Source organism: Psammomys obesus, unplaced genomic scaffold, assembly GCF_907164565.1.
Source record: "Psammomys obesus unplaced genomic scaffold, mPsaObe1.curated_primary_1811, whole genome shotgun sequence".
Lineage (NCBI taxonomy): Eukaryota > Metazoa > Chordata > Mammalia > Rodentia > Muridae > Psammomys > Psammomys obesus.
Window position 1 is genome coordinate 2,252,463 of NW_026596240.1, and position 16,146 is coordinate 2,268,608.

General features: G+C 44.4%; 1 protein-coding gene across 1 annotated transcript in view; it reads right to left on the bottom strand.

The window, feature by feature from the left end:
* Dnah6 (dynein axonemal heavy chain 6) overlaps positions 1 to 16,146 on the bottom strand; it is a 200,961-nt gene that overhangs the window by 77,241 nt on the left and 107,574 nt on the right. Inside the window, exons 40-46 of the mRNA XM_055596419.1 lie at positions 14,733 to 14,864; positions 13,665 to 13,836; positions 12,028 to 12,174; positions 10,654 to 10,727; positions 8,239 to 8,393; positions 3,027 to 3,258; positions 11 to 163 (exon numbers count right to left, since the gene is read on the bottom strand). Coding sequence (XP_055452394.1) covers positions 11 to 163; positions 3,027 to 3,258; positions 8,239 to 8,393; positions 10,654 to 10,727; positions 12,028 to 12,174; positions 13,665 to 13,836; positions 14,733 to 14,864 — 1,065 coding nt within the window. The remainder of the gene's footprint in view (positions 1 to 10; positions 164 to 3,026; positions 3,259 to 8,238; positions 8,394 to 10,653; positions 10,728 to 12,027; positions 12,175 to 13,664; positions 13,837 to 14,732; positions 14,865 to 16,146) is intronic.

The window sequence follows — 16,146 nt, forward strand, 5'->3', positions numbered from 1 at the left end:
AGCGTGCTACCTCATCTCTGTTCCCCTCGGAAATTCCAGCTTCCTTTGCTTTTGGTCGGGTGGCTGCTAAAACCTGCTCCAGCTCATCCTTTTCAAATAGATTCGGCACTTCACCGGAGTTTAGAATATTGTTTATATCTTCAAGGAACTCCTCCACGACGATCTGCAGAAAAGGTGAGTGGTCCTTGTGAGTTCATCATGCTACAGGTATTCCATGAGGTTACTGAGTGCACATTTCAACACTTACAGGTACCAGCTCCACTTTTAAAAGGTTCTTAAACTGTAGCTAGCATCCTAAATCCTAACATGGTGATGGCACTGAGTTTCCATCTTTTTCTCTTGTTTTATCTCCTGAGGGGCATTTGCATCTGTTCCGGCTTCACTGCTCTTGCTGTATAAAACACCCTGCACCAAAAGTGACACTGGGGAAAAGAGGGGTCTATTTGAAGTACAATTCCAGGTTACAGTCAAGGTGGGAACTCAAAGCAGCTAGTCACATAACAGCTAGCCAAAAGCAGAGAGAAATAAACTTATCTTTGTAGCTTGTTTGCTCACACTCACCTGGCTTCTTTGCTCTTTTTCTGCTGTTGAGACTCCCGCACTCCAGCCTAGGGAATGGTGCTGCCCACAGTGGGCTGGGCCCTCCCACATCAGTCAATAACCAAGACAGATGTGCTCACAGGCCAATCTGACTTAGAGCATTCTCAACAGAAACCTTCTTTTTCAGGTGGTTCTAGATTGTGTCAATTTGACAGTTAACACCTACCAGTCCAGTTATCTTACTCATCAACGTCATATGTATTTATGTATTTACTGTAAATATTAAGCCACGCTTCTGGGGAGTATTCATCCTATGGGAGTGCAGTGCACAGTGGAGACAATGTGCCTTGCAGTTCCATGGGCATAATGGTTGGCAATTTAGTTTATATTACTAATTCAGCTGGGAGCAAATTATTTTTCATGGATCAAATTGCCAGGAGTGACATTAGCATTTAAAGTACATGAACTATTTCTCATTTAGGTCAAGTTGTGACTTTAGCAATGCTTAGCATCTGCTTTTGTTAACTTGGTTTTTTGTCAGTGCTAACTTTTGGAGAATATTGGCGTGTCTTTGTCTTTGAAGCAAAAGCAAGGTTAGCCACATTGGCTTGTCTCTTCGGGAGGCCTACCACAGGACAGTGTCTCCTGGACATGACGAGGCTTTGTGCTTGTCATCCACAGCAGCTGTCCTCTCTGCACAAATCCTGCATGCTCTCAAGCCGGGCGTGTTCCAGCCCGTGTGGGAAGGGGCACACGAGGCCTCAGGTCTGGCTAAGAAGCTATTGCTCTTCGACAGCTCATGCAACGGTTTGAGTCAGTGTTTTTCCAAGGCGATAGCCCCTAGCAGGCTGCTCACGGTTCAGTAGCTGGCCCTACACCCAGCGCATGAGGTGATCTTAAGTGGGCTCAGTGGGTTGTAATAAAAGGGAAGAGGAGGGTATGAGGGTGGTAGAGGCATGTGTGAGGGAGGTCCTGGAGGAGTCAGAGGACAGGGCAAACGGGAAATTCTCAAAGAATAAAATAAAGAATTTCAGGGAAAAGAGTCTGTTCAGACTTTGCAACCAGTTATGTCTTGAGATTTTCTTTTAAACTTGAATAGGTAATTTATACGTTATGATATAAGCTTCTTCTCTCCTAATTAATGAAAATATTAGAAATATTTATTGTCTTGTTTCTGTTAGGTCTTTTGCTATTCAGAACTCTGTTGATTTTCACTAAGATAAAATGCTGACTTTTGTCTTTTGTTTTTTGTGCTTTAATCTTGTTTCCTCATTTCATTTGCCTTGATGCTTTCTTATTATCTTCATAAACTTTTAGCTAAAATAGTTTTCATTGTTTCTATTTTTTTCAAATTCAAAATTGTATTTATATTTAGCTTATTGTTCCTTGTTAGAAATTTAAATTTAATTTTTATTGAATTTTAATGTATTAATTCTTTGTGTGTGAGTGTGGAAGAGTGTGCACGTGGAGATCAGAGGATAACTTTCAGTATGCAGTTCTCTCCTTCCACCCTGTGGGGCCTGAATATCCATCTCAGCTCCCTTCACCTGCTAAGTAGCAGGTTGAGTTTTTTCAAGCTCTGCCAAGGCCATATTACGATTAAAAGAATAAAAAGTTTAAATGGTGCATGTGTGTATGTGTGAAAGCCTTTTGCTATAGAATTTAAAATCACTCATCTTGGCCACTGAATTCTAGAGTGAATTTGGCCTAACAGGTAGCTCTGGTTCTTACTCTCGAGTGCAGCATATTTGTACAAGTGATTTTATTTTCTGTATATATTTCCAAAGAAGGAGCTTGTTACTGTGCTGCTCAGGTTTAAGCGCCAGCTTGATGCAGTCCAGAACCACCACCCGGGAAGGGTCTCCGTGAGGGAGTGACTCCAGTGCTTGGTCTCTGTGCATGCGTGTGGGGGACCAGCTCACAGCTGAGCCCACTGTGGGCGGCCCCACTCCCTGGCAGTGGGGCCGAGCTGTGTAAGCGTGGGGAAAGATCTGAGTTCAAGCGCGAAGTGCTGCGTGTGTGCGTGAGTCCCCTTCTCTCAGTTGTTCCCTGTGGGTGTGGTGTGCCTGGCTGTTTTAAGTTTCCGTCACTGTGACTTCCCTGCGCTCACCCACTGTGCCAGGAACCGTGAGCTTTAAGCCCTCTCCGCTAGGCTGTGTTCTTCCTGGCTGTCTGACTACAGCAACAGAAGTGAAAGCAGGAATTACCCTTCCGCTAAGCTTCCAGCAAACCCTCCCCAGAGAACAGCTCTCCTTGAACTGCGACCGTGCTTAGAATTTAAACGGAGAAACATGCTGAAAACAACCAACCAACCAACCAAGCAAGCAAAGAACAACACGCGGCTTTAGAGGTCTTTTACAAGGTGCAGGGCCTCTATTAGCAGAGACAGCGATCCTCTATAATTCACCCATCCCCAAACACCGTGGGTGCGATCCGTGTGCTCACAGTGGACTGCAGCCCCACGAGCTCCCGGTGTGAGTACACACCTGGGTGTCTGTGAAAAGGAAAACCATATTTTTGTCTTCCACACCAGCCATCTTATACAGCTTCCTGAGGTCCTCGTGGAAGCTGTCATAGTTGTACCCGCGGCTGAGCTCGATCTGCAAACACTTGTAACCGCAGATGTGCGTTGCGAGCCTGGTGAGCGACTGTTTCCCGGTGCCTCCCACGCCGACCAGCAGCGCGTTGCCGCGTTCCTGGCGGATCATCCGTGCGATTCTGCAGAGGCAAAGCGGAGCAAGACTGAGCTCCAGCCGGGCACCGGGCCACGGTGGGGGCGGCTGTGGCCCCAGAGCAGGCGCTGCAGGCTCGAGCAGGTGCCTCGGGCACACCACGCCGCTGCTTCACCACGGGCTGGGGGCGCTCTCTGCCTTAGGTTTGCAGATTTAAAATAAAGGATGATTCCTTTTCTTCCATGTTAAGTGTGAGGGGTTTTGTCGGGGGCCCTGACTGATTCTGGATACAACTGAGGCATCCGCAAAGCCCACGTCTCCACCCGGAAGGGCGAGCGTGCACGGAAATCTCTGCACGTAGAAAGGACCCCGCGGTTCTGAAGGGGGTCGGGGTGTCAGGGGAGCCGGTCACCGGAAGAGAGCAACAGCAGTTTAGAAGGTTGCGGTGGTGGTTGAGTACGGATGGCTTCCGCAGACTCAGAGCTGAAGGCTTCCTCCGCCGCTGGTGGGAGTGTTTGGGAAAAGTTAGGAGGCGCAGCCTTGCTGGAGGAGGTGTGTCACGGGGCTCGGGATTTGAGGCTTCAAAATCCCTTGCCATTTCCAGTTGCCCCCACCCCCTGGCGTCTGCGGATCAGCTACAACCTCTCAGCAACCGCCCCCCACCCCTCACCGTGCCTGCCTGCCTGCCTGCTCCTATGCTCCCTGCCAGGACCGTCAGGGACTCCAACTCTGAAACCGGAGACCCTCAGTAAACTCTTTTATAAGTTGCCATGGTCATGCTGTCTTTTCTCAGTGAAGGTTTAAAACAGTGCAGTTTTAAATGATATTAGACTGGGCTCTTGAGGAGAACATGGAAGCTGAGTTCAGGAAAAAAAAAAAAAAAAAAAAAAAAAAAAGGAGCGATATGGATACATGTGACCACTAACCAGAGAAGGTAGGTCGGCGGAAGCTGAGTATCTCACATAGGATACCACGGGAATACAGCAGGTGAGATAAAGAATAAGGAATGCCCAGTATGTGTGTATGTGTGTGTGAGAGGAGAGAAAGAGAGAGTGACAGAGAGAGAGAGAGAGAAAGAGAGAGAGAGAGAGAGAGAGCCTGAGAAAGAACAGAAGCAAAGGAGGATGAACCATGGGGAGCAAACAGAATCTTAAGAGGCCATATGACAGCAACTACAGGAGAAACAAGGGAGTCTGGTAAAGAGAGGCCTCAGTGGCTCAAGGGCACTTGCTGCCAGGCCTGAAGACCTGCGTTCAATCCCCAGAAGAAGGAAAGACTTGGCTCTTGAAAGTTGTCCTCAAATCTACACACACAAATAAATAAATAAATAAACAAACAAACAAATAGATACGGGATTGGAATCACATCCACTTCTGTCTCTGAGATCTATATATTTTTGACACAATTTAAAAATTTTGTGAGCACCTAAAGCAGGAATAAGAGATTTCCCCCATAAAAATGAATCAACGTGGGCTGGCTGCACAGCAGGCTTCAAGGTGTCGTTCTGCAAGTGTAAATGTTGTTTTTATTTCCTCAGATAATCAGGTAAGGTGAGAGGATACCTGAGCTTAGACCAGAGAGCTTCTATCTAAATATCCTTAGGCTTAGGCCTGGAAGCTCTGAGCCTCCAGACAGTCTAATCTTGTGCAAGCCTGGACCTTGAAGTCTTCAGCTTCTAGCCTCATCTGCTAACCTAGGCCTGGAATGTTTTCAGCCTTTCAGCCTTACTGCTCAATAAGCTCACCTTTTTAGTTCTTTCTGATCTCTGGCTGGTTCAACTCAGCTGTTCTGGCTTAAAACTCCTCTCCAAGATGACTGATTGAAACTGGCTTCTCTCGGCTTCTCACTTAATTGCTCTGTTTGGGAAAACTGCCTCTGAACTCCATGAACTGCACTCAACTTAACTGCACTGAACTCTACTATGCTCCCCAACTCTACTGTACTGTCTCCACAAATTACTGTACTGTCTCCATGAACCCTCTGTATTCCTGTACTGTACTCTACTGTGCTGTACTAGACTGTCTGTCTTTCCTGTCCGTTCTCGTGAGGGTTGGGTGTATCCTATCTCTCACTCATTCTGTCAAATCTTTCTGATTCACCACTTTGTCTGCCCCTCAATTAGTCATCGTTTGGGATTAAAGGTGTGTACTAGGGTGTGTCTGTATTCCAGCCAGATCACAGACCTAGGGCTATAGATGGGACCCCTTGCCAGATTAGCCATGTTGCTAGATTAAAATTCCTCTACACATAAGACAATGATGAGAGACTGGGGGAAGGGAAAGCGTCATGGTGGCTCAGAGACAATGTGTAAACCTATCCTAGGTGAATCTGAAGATATACAGAAAAAAAATTTAAAAATAAATAAATTAAAAAGTACAAGTCTAAGAAGGCAGGAGGAATGTTTGAGAGTGAGCAATGCCCAAAGAGTTCAGCTCTGAATTTTGATGATCACATGGCCATCCCAGGGAGTGATGGTGTCAAAAATTCTTAAAAACAAAATAGAAAAATGTAAAAAATAATTTCTTTCAAAAATCATCATCCGTGTCTTATTTTTACAATTATTTACTTTGTATCCTGGCTGTGTCCCCCTCCCTCATCTCCTCCCAATCCCACCCTCCCTCCCTTTTCTCTTCCCATGCCCCTCTTCTAGTCCACTGATAGGGGAGGTCCTCCTCTACTGTCTGACCCTAGCCTATCAGGTCTCCTCAGGACTGTCATCAGTGTTTTAAGTACAGTTTGTCTATGGGGATGAAAGTTGTTTCAATACAGCATGTGGGTATATTGGCAAAACAGTATCTTGATAACTCAGTGACAAATGGTCAGGCTAGAATGCAAACTGTGGCAAACATGGCTGCTTGAATTTGAGTTAAAGAGGAGAAATGTAGGACACTTGGAAGACTTTATTCACTATTATTTATGTGAAAAACATTGCGATTTGTCAGTCTGAACAAGGACCAGCAGTAAAATGGTTATGATATGAATATAGACCCTCAGAGTTGTTAAATTTTTTGCTGTAGTTGTAAATCAAGGGACATCCCATGTACACTAATATTTTAAACTTATTTCTGCAAAAAAAGTCACCAAATACGGGTGACTATTTTAGATTGAAATACTAGAAATTTATGTTCAACTTATGTTGAAGGCTGGAAATTCTCTTTCAGTAAGTAACACAAAAGTAAGTAACATGATTTTAGAGGACCGGGTTTTGGGAGAAGTCTTGCTGTAATAGCACAGGCAAGTCTCAAATGTGTAGTAATCCTGGCTCACCCTCCCAAGTGCTGGGATTACAGGTGTTGGGATCCTGGTCTGATCCTAGGGAGTTATACCTGGTGAAAGCAAAGCCAAGAGAAGCACGAGAATAATTTAATACAGTTATGGAGCTTTTATGAAAAACTGGCCCTGTTCTGTTTTTGGGAGACCTGCAGTGGAGTTGGAGGCAAAGGTCTGAATATGATTCCAAGCCTGCCGTTCATTACCAAGAAGACTTAGGAGAGTGTACCTTACTTTTCCATGACAGTCCAAAAATTGGCTGCAATATTGTTTCTGGTCCAAGTTGTTCTTTGATCCCATCAAGGGCTAGAGATCTGTTCTCTTCTTATGAGCCTAGATGTGCCTGTGTGGCTGGTTTGACTGAAAGGATAGGTATGGCTCCCAAAGCTGTTATGAGGCCACTGACTTCTCTTCTGCTCTTGCTGTTGGAGCCAGGGCAATTATTTAGAGAAGGCCAGACACACCAGTGCTGCCACAGAGGCATGTGGAGAGCATTTGAGGACAGAGATGCACCTGCCACTCCAGGGGCCGTCTGATGAGACTTTAAGAGATACCCCAAGAGAGAGGACCACAACCATGAAAGACAATGTGGAATAAAGCCAGTGGGTGTAAAAAGCATGCCGAAGAAGCTAGTGGAAATTCTCTGAGCCTTGTTTACAAAGAGACTGGGATACAGGGCAAGGAGAGGGACGTGACCATCAAATGTGATGCTGTACAGTTTTACAAATGTGATGCTGTACAGTTTTACAAGCTCACTGAGTGTCATCATTGTTCCTGCTCCACAGGATGGACCTGATGCCAGAAGTCACAGGAAGCAAATGCGGCTCCCTTGGACAGCTCATTTTAACACTTGGAATTGTCTCAAAGGGCATGAATGACTCTATAAAGCAGTGTGTATCCCAAAGACTGAAGATATGCAGGTTCAGTGCCCATTCGTGAGGAACATCCCTCCAAGAGAGCTGTGAGTGGGCAAGAGTCATACTTGTAGGCAAATGGATCTGTCACCAGGGTTCAATGGTGTTTACTAGAACCTTGAGCTCTCTCTGTAGGCACTCAGGTAATTAGGTCAATGTAGCATTTAAACCACTTGAAATACTATTCATAACAAGATATGAATAGAAACCAACAAAAGTGATTAATTTTTTTGCAATACTAGGGGCTAGAGAAATAGCCAAGTGCTCTTGTTCTTGCAGAGGACCCAGGTTTACTCCCAGCGCTCTCATGGTGGCTTATACCCACCTGCAGATCAGGCCCAGGGAATCCCACCCCTCTTTTCACCACCGGGTATCAGAAATGCACACGGTGCAGTGCATGCATGTACACGGCACACCCAGCACATCAATAGACCTAACGTTTCCGTGTGGGTCCCAGAGAGAACTGATGGATCTGTTCAAGGCATATTGAAATATACTTTGGGGATAGAGAGTTGGCAGAGCGATTAAAAGCATGTACTGTGATCCTGGCTTTCGTTCGCAACACCCACATCAGGCGGTTCCCAACCTCTTGCAGCTCCAGCGCCAGGGGTTCCAACATCCTTCTTGGCTACCTCAGCTACCACACACACACACACACACACACACACACACACACACACACAAATAGGTAAACAAAATCTTTAAAAACCTTATAAAATATCTTTTAGTTCACAGTGAGTATTTCTACAGGACCTTAGCTTGTCTACTAATGCACCTAAGGTTCTACCTTTTAATGAAAATCGAGATCAGTGTATAACCCCGGTAGCCTTGCAGTACTGTACCTTGACACGTGCTCTATGGCATCCTGGAAGAACACCAGCTTTACTTCCTTAGGATTTGTCAGGTTATAGTCATCAAGATAGTCCTGTAGAACATTCCTGATTTTATCCATGTCAGGCATATCATCATAGATGCGGTCAGACTTATCTGCTCCAAACTGTAAGGTGATTTGTAGGGACACACCAAAGTTGGCTCAATTAATTACCTTGTGTAGACATACACACAATCTGGAAAATTCATTTCACTTCACTTTTTCAGGTGCTAGGTTGTAATGCCAATGAGTTTTGCAATAAAATTCAGGCAGAAAAGTGTTTGGAATCATTTTAAATTTTTTGTGCAATCCAATGCTCTGATTTCATACTTTTAGGTTATTGGCACTCAGAAAGGTAATTGAAAATATACATGGCAGATTGCTATCTCTATGAATGACCGTTCATATGATCATTTGTTTGTTTCTGACGACACCAGCCACCTAGAGTTAAATATATTATGGAGAATAAAAATCAGGTGTAAATGAAAAGAAATAGAGTTCCCTGGTTGGGCCAATTGAAGATACCTCTTCTTTGCTCCGTCAACTGCTGGGAGGCTCTCCTACCAAAACATAACTGGACAAAGCAAAGTTCTGCTTGCACTCAGGACTCACATATGCAAGGTGAATGCTCCACCATCTAGCTGTGGACCCAACCCGGTCTGGTTCATCTACTTTACTGTGTGCGTGTGTCTGTGTGCATACGGGATCTCCAGATATTCTATTGTGGTCAGAGAACAACCTTGAGTGATGTCTATCCTTGGAAACCTGTCTTTTATTTTATTTTATTTTTTTTTGTCTTATTGGCTCAGAACTTTGCAAAGTAAACCAGGCTAGCTGGCCTGCGGTTTCCAGGGGTTCTTCTCTTTGCTAGGATTGTGGGTACATGCTACTCTACCTGCTTTTTACACAGAGTTCTGGGGAACCGAACTCATGTCTTTGTGCTTGTTAGGAAGGCACTTTACAGACTGACCCATCTTCCAGGCCTGTCTTTATTCTTTCATTTGACACGCCATTACTAAACACACATAGCAAACGTAATTTGTGAAAAAACAAAAAACAAACCCTGCAGCTTTATTTGCTTTTGCTTAGTTTGTTGTGTTTGATCTAGTCTTCCTTTCCTTTTAAAGAATTTGTTGGTAATTCCGAACATGCATACAGTATATTTAGATTATATCCATCTTCCCTCTCAAGTCCTCTAAGACTTCCCTCTACATCTCCCTCCTAAGAAGTAATCGATTGACCTTTATAACCACTGAGTCAGATCAGTACTGCCTGTATGTCCTGATACTGCCTGTATGGGTTGGAGGCCTGCCCACTGGAGCATGGACAGCCGGCCTGTCTGGGCCACATCGCTGAAGAAAGCTGACTCTCTCTCCCGCAGCAGCCAGCACCTGCCAGCAGCTCCTGAGCTCCTGCGGGGGAATCAACTGCTTTCACCTTGTTCAGGATTTGCTTAGGCATCTTTGGCTGCTGGACCTTAATGTTTAATGATAACTTTAAATAGGCATAATTCACACAAATGTATTCTCTTTTTACCCATGTCAGATGGTCATTTTCATCTGGAGTGTGTACTATATAGCTTGTAGAAGGACCAGTCTATCTGTTATCCGATTATTAGCTTAGATTGGAAGGCTACTATGCACCTTGCTTTGTATGTGAGGCCGAGACCTTGGTGAACAAAGTGGGCATGACCTCGGCCTTGAGAAAGAAAGAATATAGTCCTCAAGAGTCAGGAAGTGGATAGCAGTTTGCTGTGTAAGTGGGGTGGGGAGATGGAAGATTTGTTCTAGTAACGTTCAGAGCATAAAATTAGGCCCATGTGGTGACACTTTTGGAAGGAGAGAAGAGGCGTATGCAACGATATAAAAGGTAGTTAAGTAAGAGAATATTTTGCTATTGATTAAAGTTTCCTTGAAATGAAGAGGGTGGCTCCTTTGACTATTAAGCTTGCATGACCGGAAGCACTTGATTAGGGGTTACAGGATTCTGGGCCTGACCAAAGGAACTAAGGCTCTTTGTCTCCTTCTGACGGTTACTGGTTTGAGCTATCATCAAAACAAATGTAACTTTTGCTGCGAAGGACCAGATAGTAAATCTCTCTGGTGTTGCAGCTAACCCTGACTTTGCCTCTGCTGCGGTCCTCTGGCATTACTGGGCGAAGGTGGACATACAGGTGCACACAAACAGTGACTGTAGCTGTGCTTGGGTAAAATGTATTTATAAGAACTAGGCGGCAGGCAGATTTGGCCTACGGGACTGGAGTCTGTCCATATTTGGCTTAGATGTTTAATTTTCACAAATGTAAATCCTTGTGTAGATGAATCTGATTTGGAAAACAGCATATATGCTAAAACCTTTAAGTAGAGTCAGGCAGAAGACTACTCACCTTAATGAAATCACCAAATATGATGGGCCGGTTTAAAAAGTAATCCACACCAATTGTAATTCCAAAGTACTTGTCTGTTGAAACACAAAAGCAACTTCACGATGGGGATCAGCTTGAATGTAGAATTTTAATAAGCTCTATGTAATAGTATCTGCAGTGGCTTTGAAAACTGAGAGCCATGACAACAAATAGCACTGTAGGTGGGTGGCCAATCTCCCAGGTTTGCCTATTTAGTAAGTAGTTAAAACTTCCATTAAATAGTAAATATTGAATACTTATTCAGTAAAAAGGAATATTTTAGAATTATGGTCATTTCTTTTTATCTAGTTTTTAAATTAAAAGCATATTTCATTTTGACAGAATCTCACACTGTAGCTGAGCTGGCCACAAACTCATGGAGTACTCTTGTTGGAGACTCCTGGGTGCTGGGACCATGGAAAAGAGATACTATACTACACCCAGATAAAAAATAGGGATTTTAGTAAGCTCATAAAATAATGGATCTCATTTTTGGATCAAAATAATGGATCAAAATTATGTTCTTTTGATACACATAGGTCATTATTTTTCCTTTGTCTTTTATTTCCCTTTCCTTCCCCTAACCAATCTTATCTGTATTCATGTCATATATGTGTGACATAGGTATTACATACGCTGCATATCACATATATGTAGTTATACCTAGATTCCTCATGGTGCTATGTATAGGACATATACACACACACATACAGACATATCAAAAGGATTTGCATATAGCTATATATATATATACACCTACAGTCTCTATGATACATGTTGTGACATGTATGTCATGGGTCTACTTACAGCTATACAGTTACATTGAGATTCCCCATGATGTCATAAATTTGTGACATGCATATCACATGGCCTGCATGTAAGTACGTAGTTGTTCCTAGGTTTGCTATGATGCCATATATGTGTGACATATAACACCTATGCCCCCATTATAGAAGGCATGTGATATCTGTCTTTATATTCACTCATGACCCTCTCTTGTCCCCCCCCATCATTTCAAACTGCTTCCTTCCTACACTTCTCTATTCCGTCATATCATTCATATTATCTATATCTCTATCTACTCCTTGTGGGAGAGGAAACACGTTATCCTGGCTTCTTATTAGACAAAATTTTATTTCTCCACTTTTCTGTCTCTACTTCTAATTTTATACATGATTATGACTATCAAAATTTTCTTTATTATAGTAACCCATTTTTATAATATTTGTATATATTTGATATCAAAACTTTTACTTGTTAATGCCTAAAATTTATAAACTCATTTTCATTTCCCTTTTATTGAAACCAAATTGATTCTCTAATTTTTTAAAAATAAAAAAAGTTAAAGATATTTACTGGCCATTTCTGTCAAAATGACATGGAAGTAGTGTTTGTCTTCATTATTGATTAATCGATCATGGAACACTCTTTGACATTCGTGGCAAAAAAGTCTAAATATCTGACCTTCTTCTCTTATTGTTCCTGGATCACATTGGAGAATACCTGTGAGATTTTTTTAAGAAAAGGGGGAAAAAGGGAAAAGTTTCATTTATGAAATACCTCATAACAGTTTAGTAAAGTCCAGCCTGGGATGGAAAGAGGTGGTTAGAACCGGGTTACATTTTGAAGGGGAAGCTGGTCATGGAGCAGGTGGAGGGCTTCAAGGCTCCCGGCCAGGGCAGTTACTGGTACCCTTATGTACAGCAGGGATAACCATGGCCAGGGCTAGAGGGATGAAGCAAGAATCTATTTTTTTTTTTTCTTGAGACAGGGTCTCACAATACAGCTCTGGCTTTCCTAGAACACACTATGTAGACCAGTCTGGCCTAGAACTCACAGAAACCCTGCCTGCCTCTGCCTCCTGAGTGCTGGAATTAAAAGTATGCACCACCATGCCTGGCTAAGAATCTACTTTCTAGCTGCAGGTTTAAGAAGTCCAGTTGGGCAGCTGAGTGAGGATGCTGAGAAGAGTGTAGAATACGGGAGGTGTTGCTCAGAGGGGAGGCTGTATCTGGGACAGAGAATTGACTAGGGTTGGACAAAAAGCGGACTAAGGACAGACTCCAGGCCGTAATTTTAAGGTAGGGAGGAGCAGCAGCTATCAATGTTGATGGAGTGACATCAGCCAGGGAGAGGGCAGGGGATGTAGGAGAGTTTGCACTTAGGACTGCTGGATGAGGCAGAGGGACGGTGCCAAGCACTGAGATCTGGCCTGTCGGGAATGGAGTGAAGTCCAGGGTCAGGTATAAGCTTTGATCGACACACAGTAAAGGTGGAATAGGAGGGCTCCTGAGGAGAGGCCGTTTTTACAGGAGTCTTTTTAGAGAAGGAGAGCAATCAACTCTTAAAGGTAGGATGTACGATCTATTTTAAAATGATGCCCGGAATGATCTAACAGGAGAGGAGACTATGAAAGCGATGTAGGGATTTTAAGAGCCAAATCTCCAACGAGGCAGGTGGAGATGGAACTTTGTACGAGAGGGGGTGTACAGGGGCAGTTCAGTTTAGGGCAGGAAGATGTGGGTTGTCCAGGCCATCTGGGAGATGAAGCACCTCTGAGCTAATGGTTTCTATTTTTCAGCTTTCTGTTTCTCATCCTCAGCTGGAAGTGAGAAGTGGGATGGCTACTTGAGATCTGAGAAAGTTCTGGGGTTCAGCACGAGGTAGGGGTGCAAGGAGACTTGAATTTGAATAAGTTATGCCCCGTGTCTTAGTTACCGTCTCATTGCACAAATGCAACTTCAGAGGAAGGAAGGGTTTATTTCTACTCTCAGTTCCAAGTCAAATGGATGTCAAACGGACATCCCAAGAAGGTCAAGTGCCATCCCAAGAAGGTCCTCTCCCAGGCGATTCTGGATCCCATCACTTGGCAACTGAGATTAACCAGTGTGCCAGGGCTGCCCGGCAAAGTTCCAGTAGGTGCACATGATTCTGAGAGGTTTGGTGGAGGGCCATGGGAACGCAGAACGGAGAACGCGGATTCAGCACATTACCCTGCACACACTTGGACAAATCTCTCAGGTTGAAGACGTAATGGGACTTGGCCGGGGTTGGCAGGAGGTCGACACTCATCCTGTTATAGATCTCCACTGCAGCTTCCACAATGTTTGACGAAGTTTGCCTCACAGGGGGTGGGAAGTCAATCAGGAAGCCATTCAAGATAGCCTGGAACCAGAAAATGTAAGGTGACAGAGTTAAGATTGCTTTTTTTTAAACCAAATATTTGTCTTTCAAATACCCTCATTTTGATATCCCTTTCTAACTGCAACTAGAAGAAAGCTAAATTCCAACACAAAGGCTCTTGTTTGTCTCAGAATATACTTCCAAGAACAGGCCCTTTCTTGTGATTTGTGGTTGTTTGGGTTGGCTGAGTGGAATTCATAGCTGGTCTGTGTCTTACCATGAACTTACCATTTCCTGTTTCTGTGACTGTGCTCACTCAAGAACTCTTCGGCCCTCCCTGTCAATTTGAATCCTCCTCCAAGACCCAGCCTTGGCTGACTGGTGAAGGCTTACCCTCACTGGCGCATGTGCTGCTATCGTTCTTCTCAGAATAATGTTTCACACTTACTGGACACTCTGCTGAGCACTCCTAGGTTAAGGCAACAATGTGTTTCCCGTGTAAAAGACGAGGAAGTGGTCTCGTGGGGAGGTTAATACGTGCGGGTGAAAGATGGGCTCATAGTTTATAGCAATGGTGTCAAGAGTCCATGCAGTCTGCCTGAGGTGTGTTGAACTGGAGCGGCCTGGGGTGTTGTGTGGTTTAAGGGGGCATTCAGCCCTGGAGATCATATCTGAAGTGTGCGTGGAGGTAAGGCCTGGGCAAGGAAGAGACCTGCCTTTAGGAGTGTCATGTTTAATCTTTCTGCACTCCTAAATGGTCTACAGAAATCAACAATGCAGCCAGTAGCCAGCTGCTCTCTGTGGCCAGTGGTTCCAGGCTTCCTGCTTAGGAAAGGGAGGAAAGGGGTCCCTGGAAACCCAGTGCACTGTTTTGACTATGAGATTCTTGGTAAATGTTTTCTTTGCCCCATCTTGTTTAGATCAGGATCCGCACTCACCTGAAAAATCTGCTTCAGGCTGTGCTCTGAGGGCATGGGCAGGCACAGCATGCTGAAGTGTCGGATGAAGCGGGGTGTCACAGGGTTGCGGCCCCCTCCTGGAGGTGCGCACGCTGAGACAATTGTTACGTCCTGTGTGGAGAGAAAGCCACTCGGGTCACCCTGCAGAGAAAGAGAAAAGATCTGCCCTCCCTAATATCAGGATTCAGAGACGCCATTCTTTAGAGGGCCCGTCATGGGCCAGCACTGCAGCCCCAGGCCTATCTGAGGTCGCTATTCCTACTCTCAGTTCATGGCAGGAAAACCAAGTCTTGGGTGTCTAACTAAGCCACTCAGTTGGCAGTGTCAGGGCTGCATTTTGAAAAGGCTGCTCTGGGGCTGGCAAGATGGCAAGGGTTGAAGAATGTGTTCTGCTCTTGTAGGAGACTGTAGTTTGCTGTTGGAGAATTTCATTCCCGGCACCCACGTCAGTGACTCAGCTGCCTGTAGCTCCAGGGAACCAGACACCTTCTTCTGGGCTCATGGGGGCACGGGCACCCTCTGAATAGGCACATGATTAAAAATGAAAAATAACTGTTTAAAAACAAACAACAGAGGTTAAAAGGCCACTCAGGCTGACTGCAGGTCAGAGAGAAGACCTAGGGTGTCTAGAGGCCAGTTAAAGGTGTTGTTTAATCTGACTGATATCTTTATGATGTATAGACTGTTGGATCCAGAAGTCTGAGGGAGAAGCTTGGCTTAAGATAATGACCATGGCAATGAAAAGGAACAAGTAATCAGAGAGATATTTACAATGGATGGCCCATACATTCAAAAGAAATTCTAGGATTTGGGCTGTGTCTATTTCATCTTTGAGCTAACAACACCGTTTGTTTTGCAGGGATGCTGGGAGAGATAAGTGATGTAACAGTGCTTGGAACAATTTGTCTTTACTATGAGCAGAATGACTTACCCCAGACACGCCCCCTTCCAGAACAGAAACAGAGTGGGCAGTCAAGGCATGACCCCCATTCTCCCTCAGACTCCCAAGCCCTGCTGGTGGCTTGTTGGTTGCATATGTCACCACACTAAAGCTCTGACTCTCATCTTTTCTCCTCTTAGAGGCTGAAGATTCTGTTCTTGCCTCCTCTCTAGTCTGTTTCTTTCCCACAGCCAAGGAAATCTTTCTAGAATACTTGCTTCAGAGATTCTCCATCATGAAGAGGATAAACCCATAGTCCTCATTATGCACCTACAGCCCTCTGAAACATGGGTTCTGTTCCTTTTGCTGTTCCAGAGTTACATTTTATGGGACTAGGGTATTTAAGATCCTATGAGGTATTAAAGTATTCACTCTCTTTGTTCTGTCTTTACAATCTAGGCTCCCAAATACCTGCTTCTCTTATTCTCATCCCAATCTCAGGCCTGAATTCTC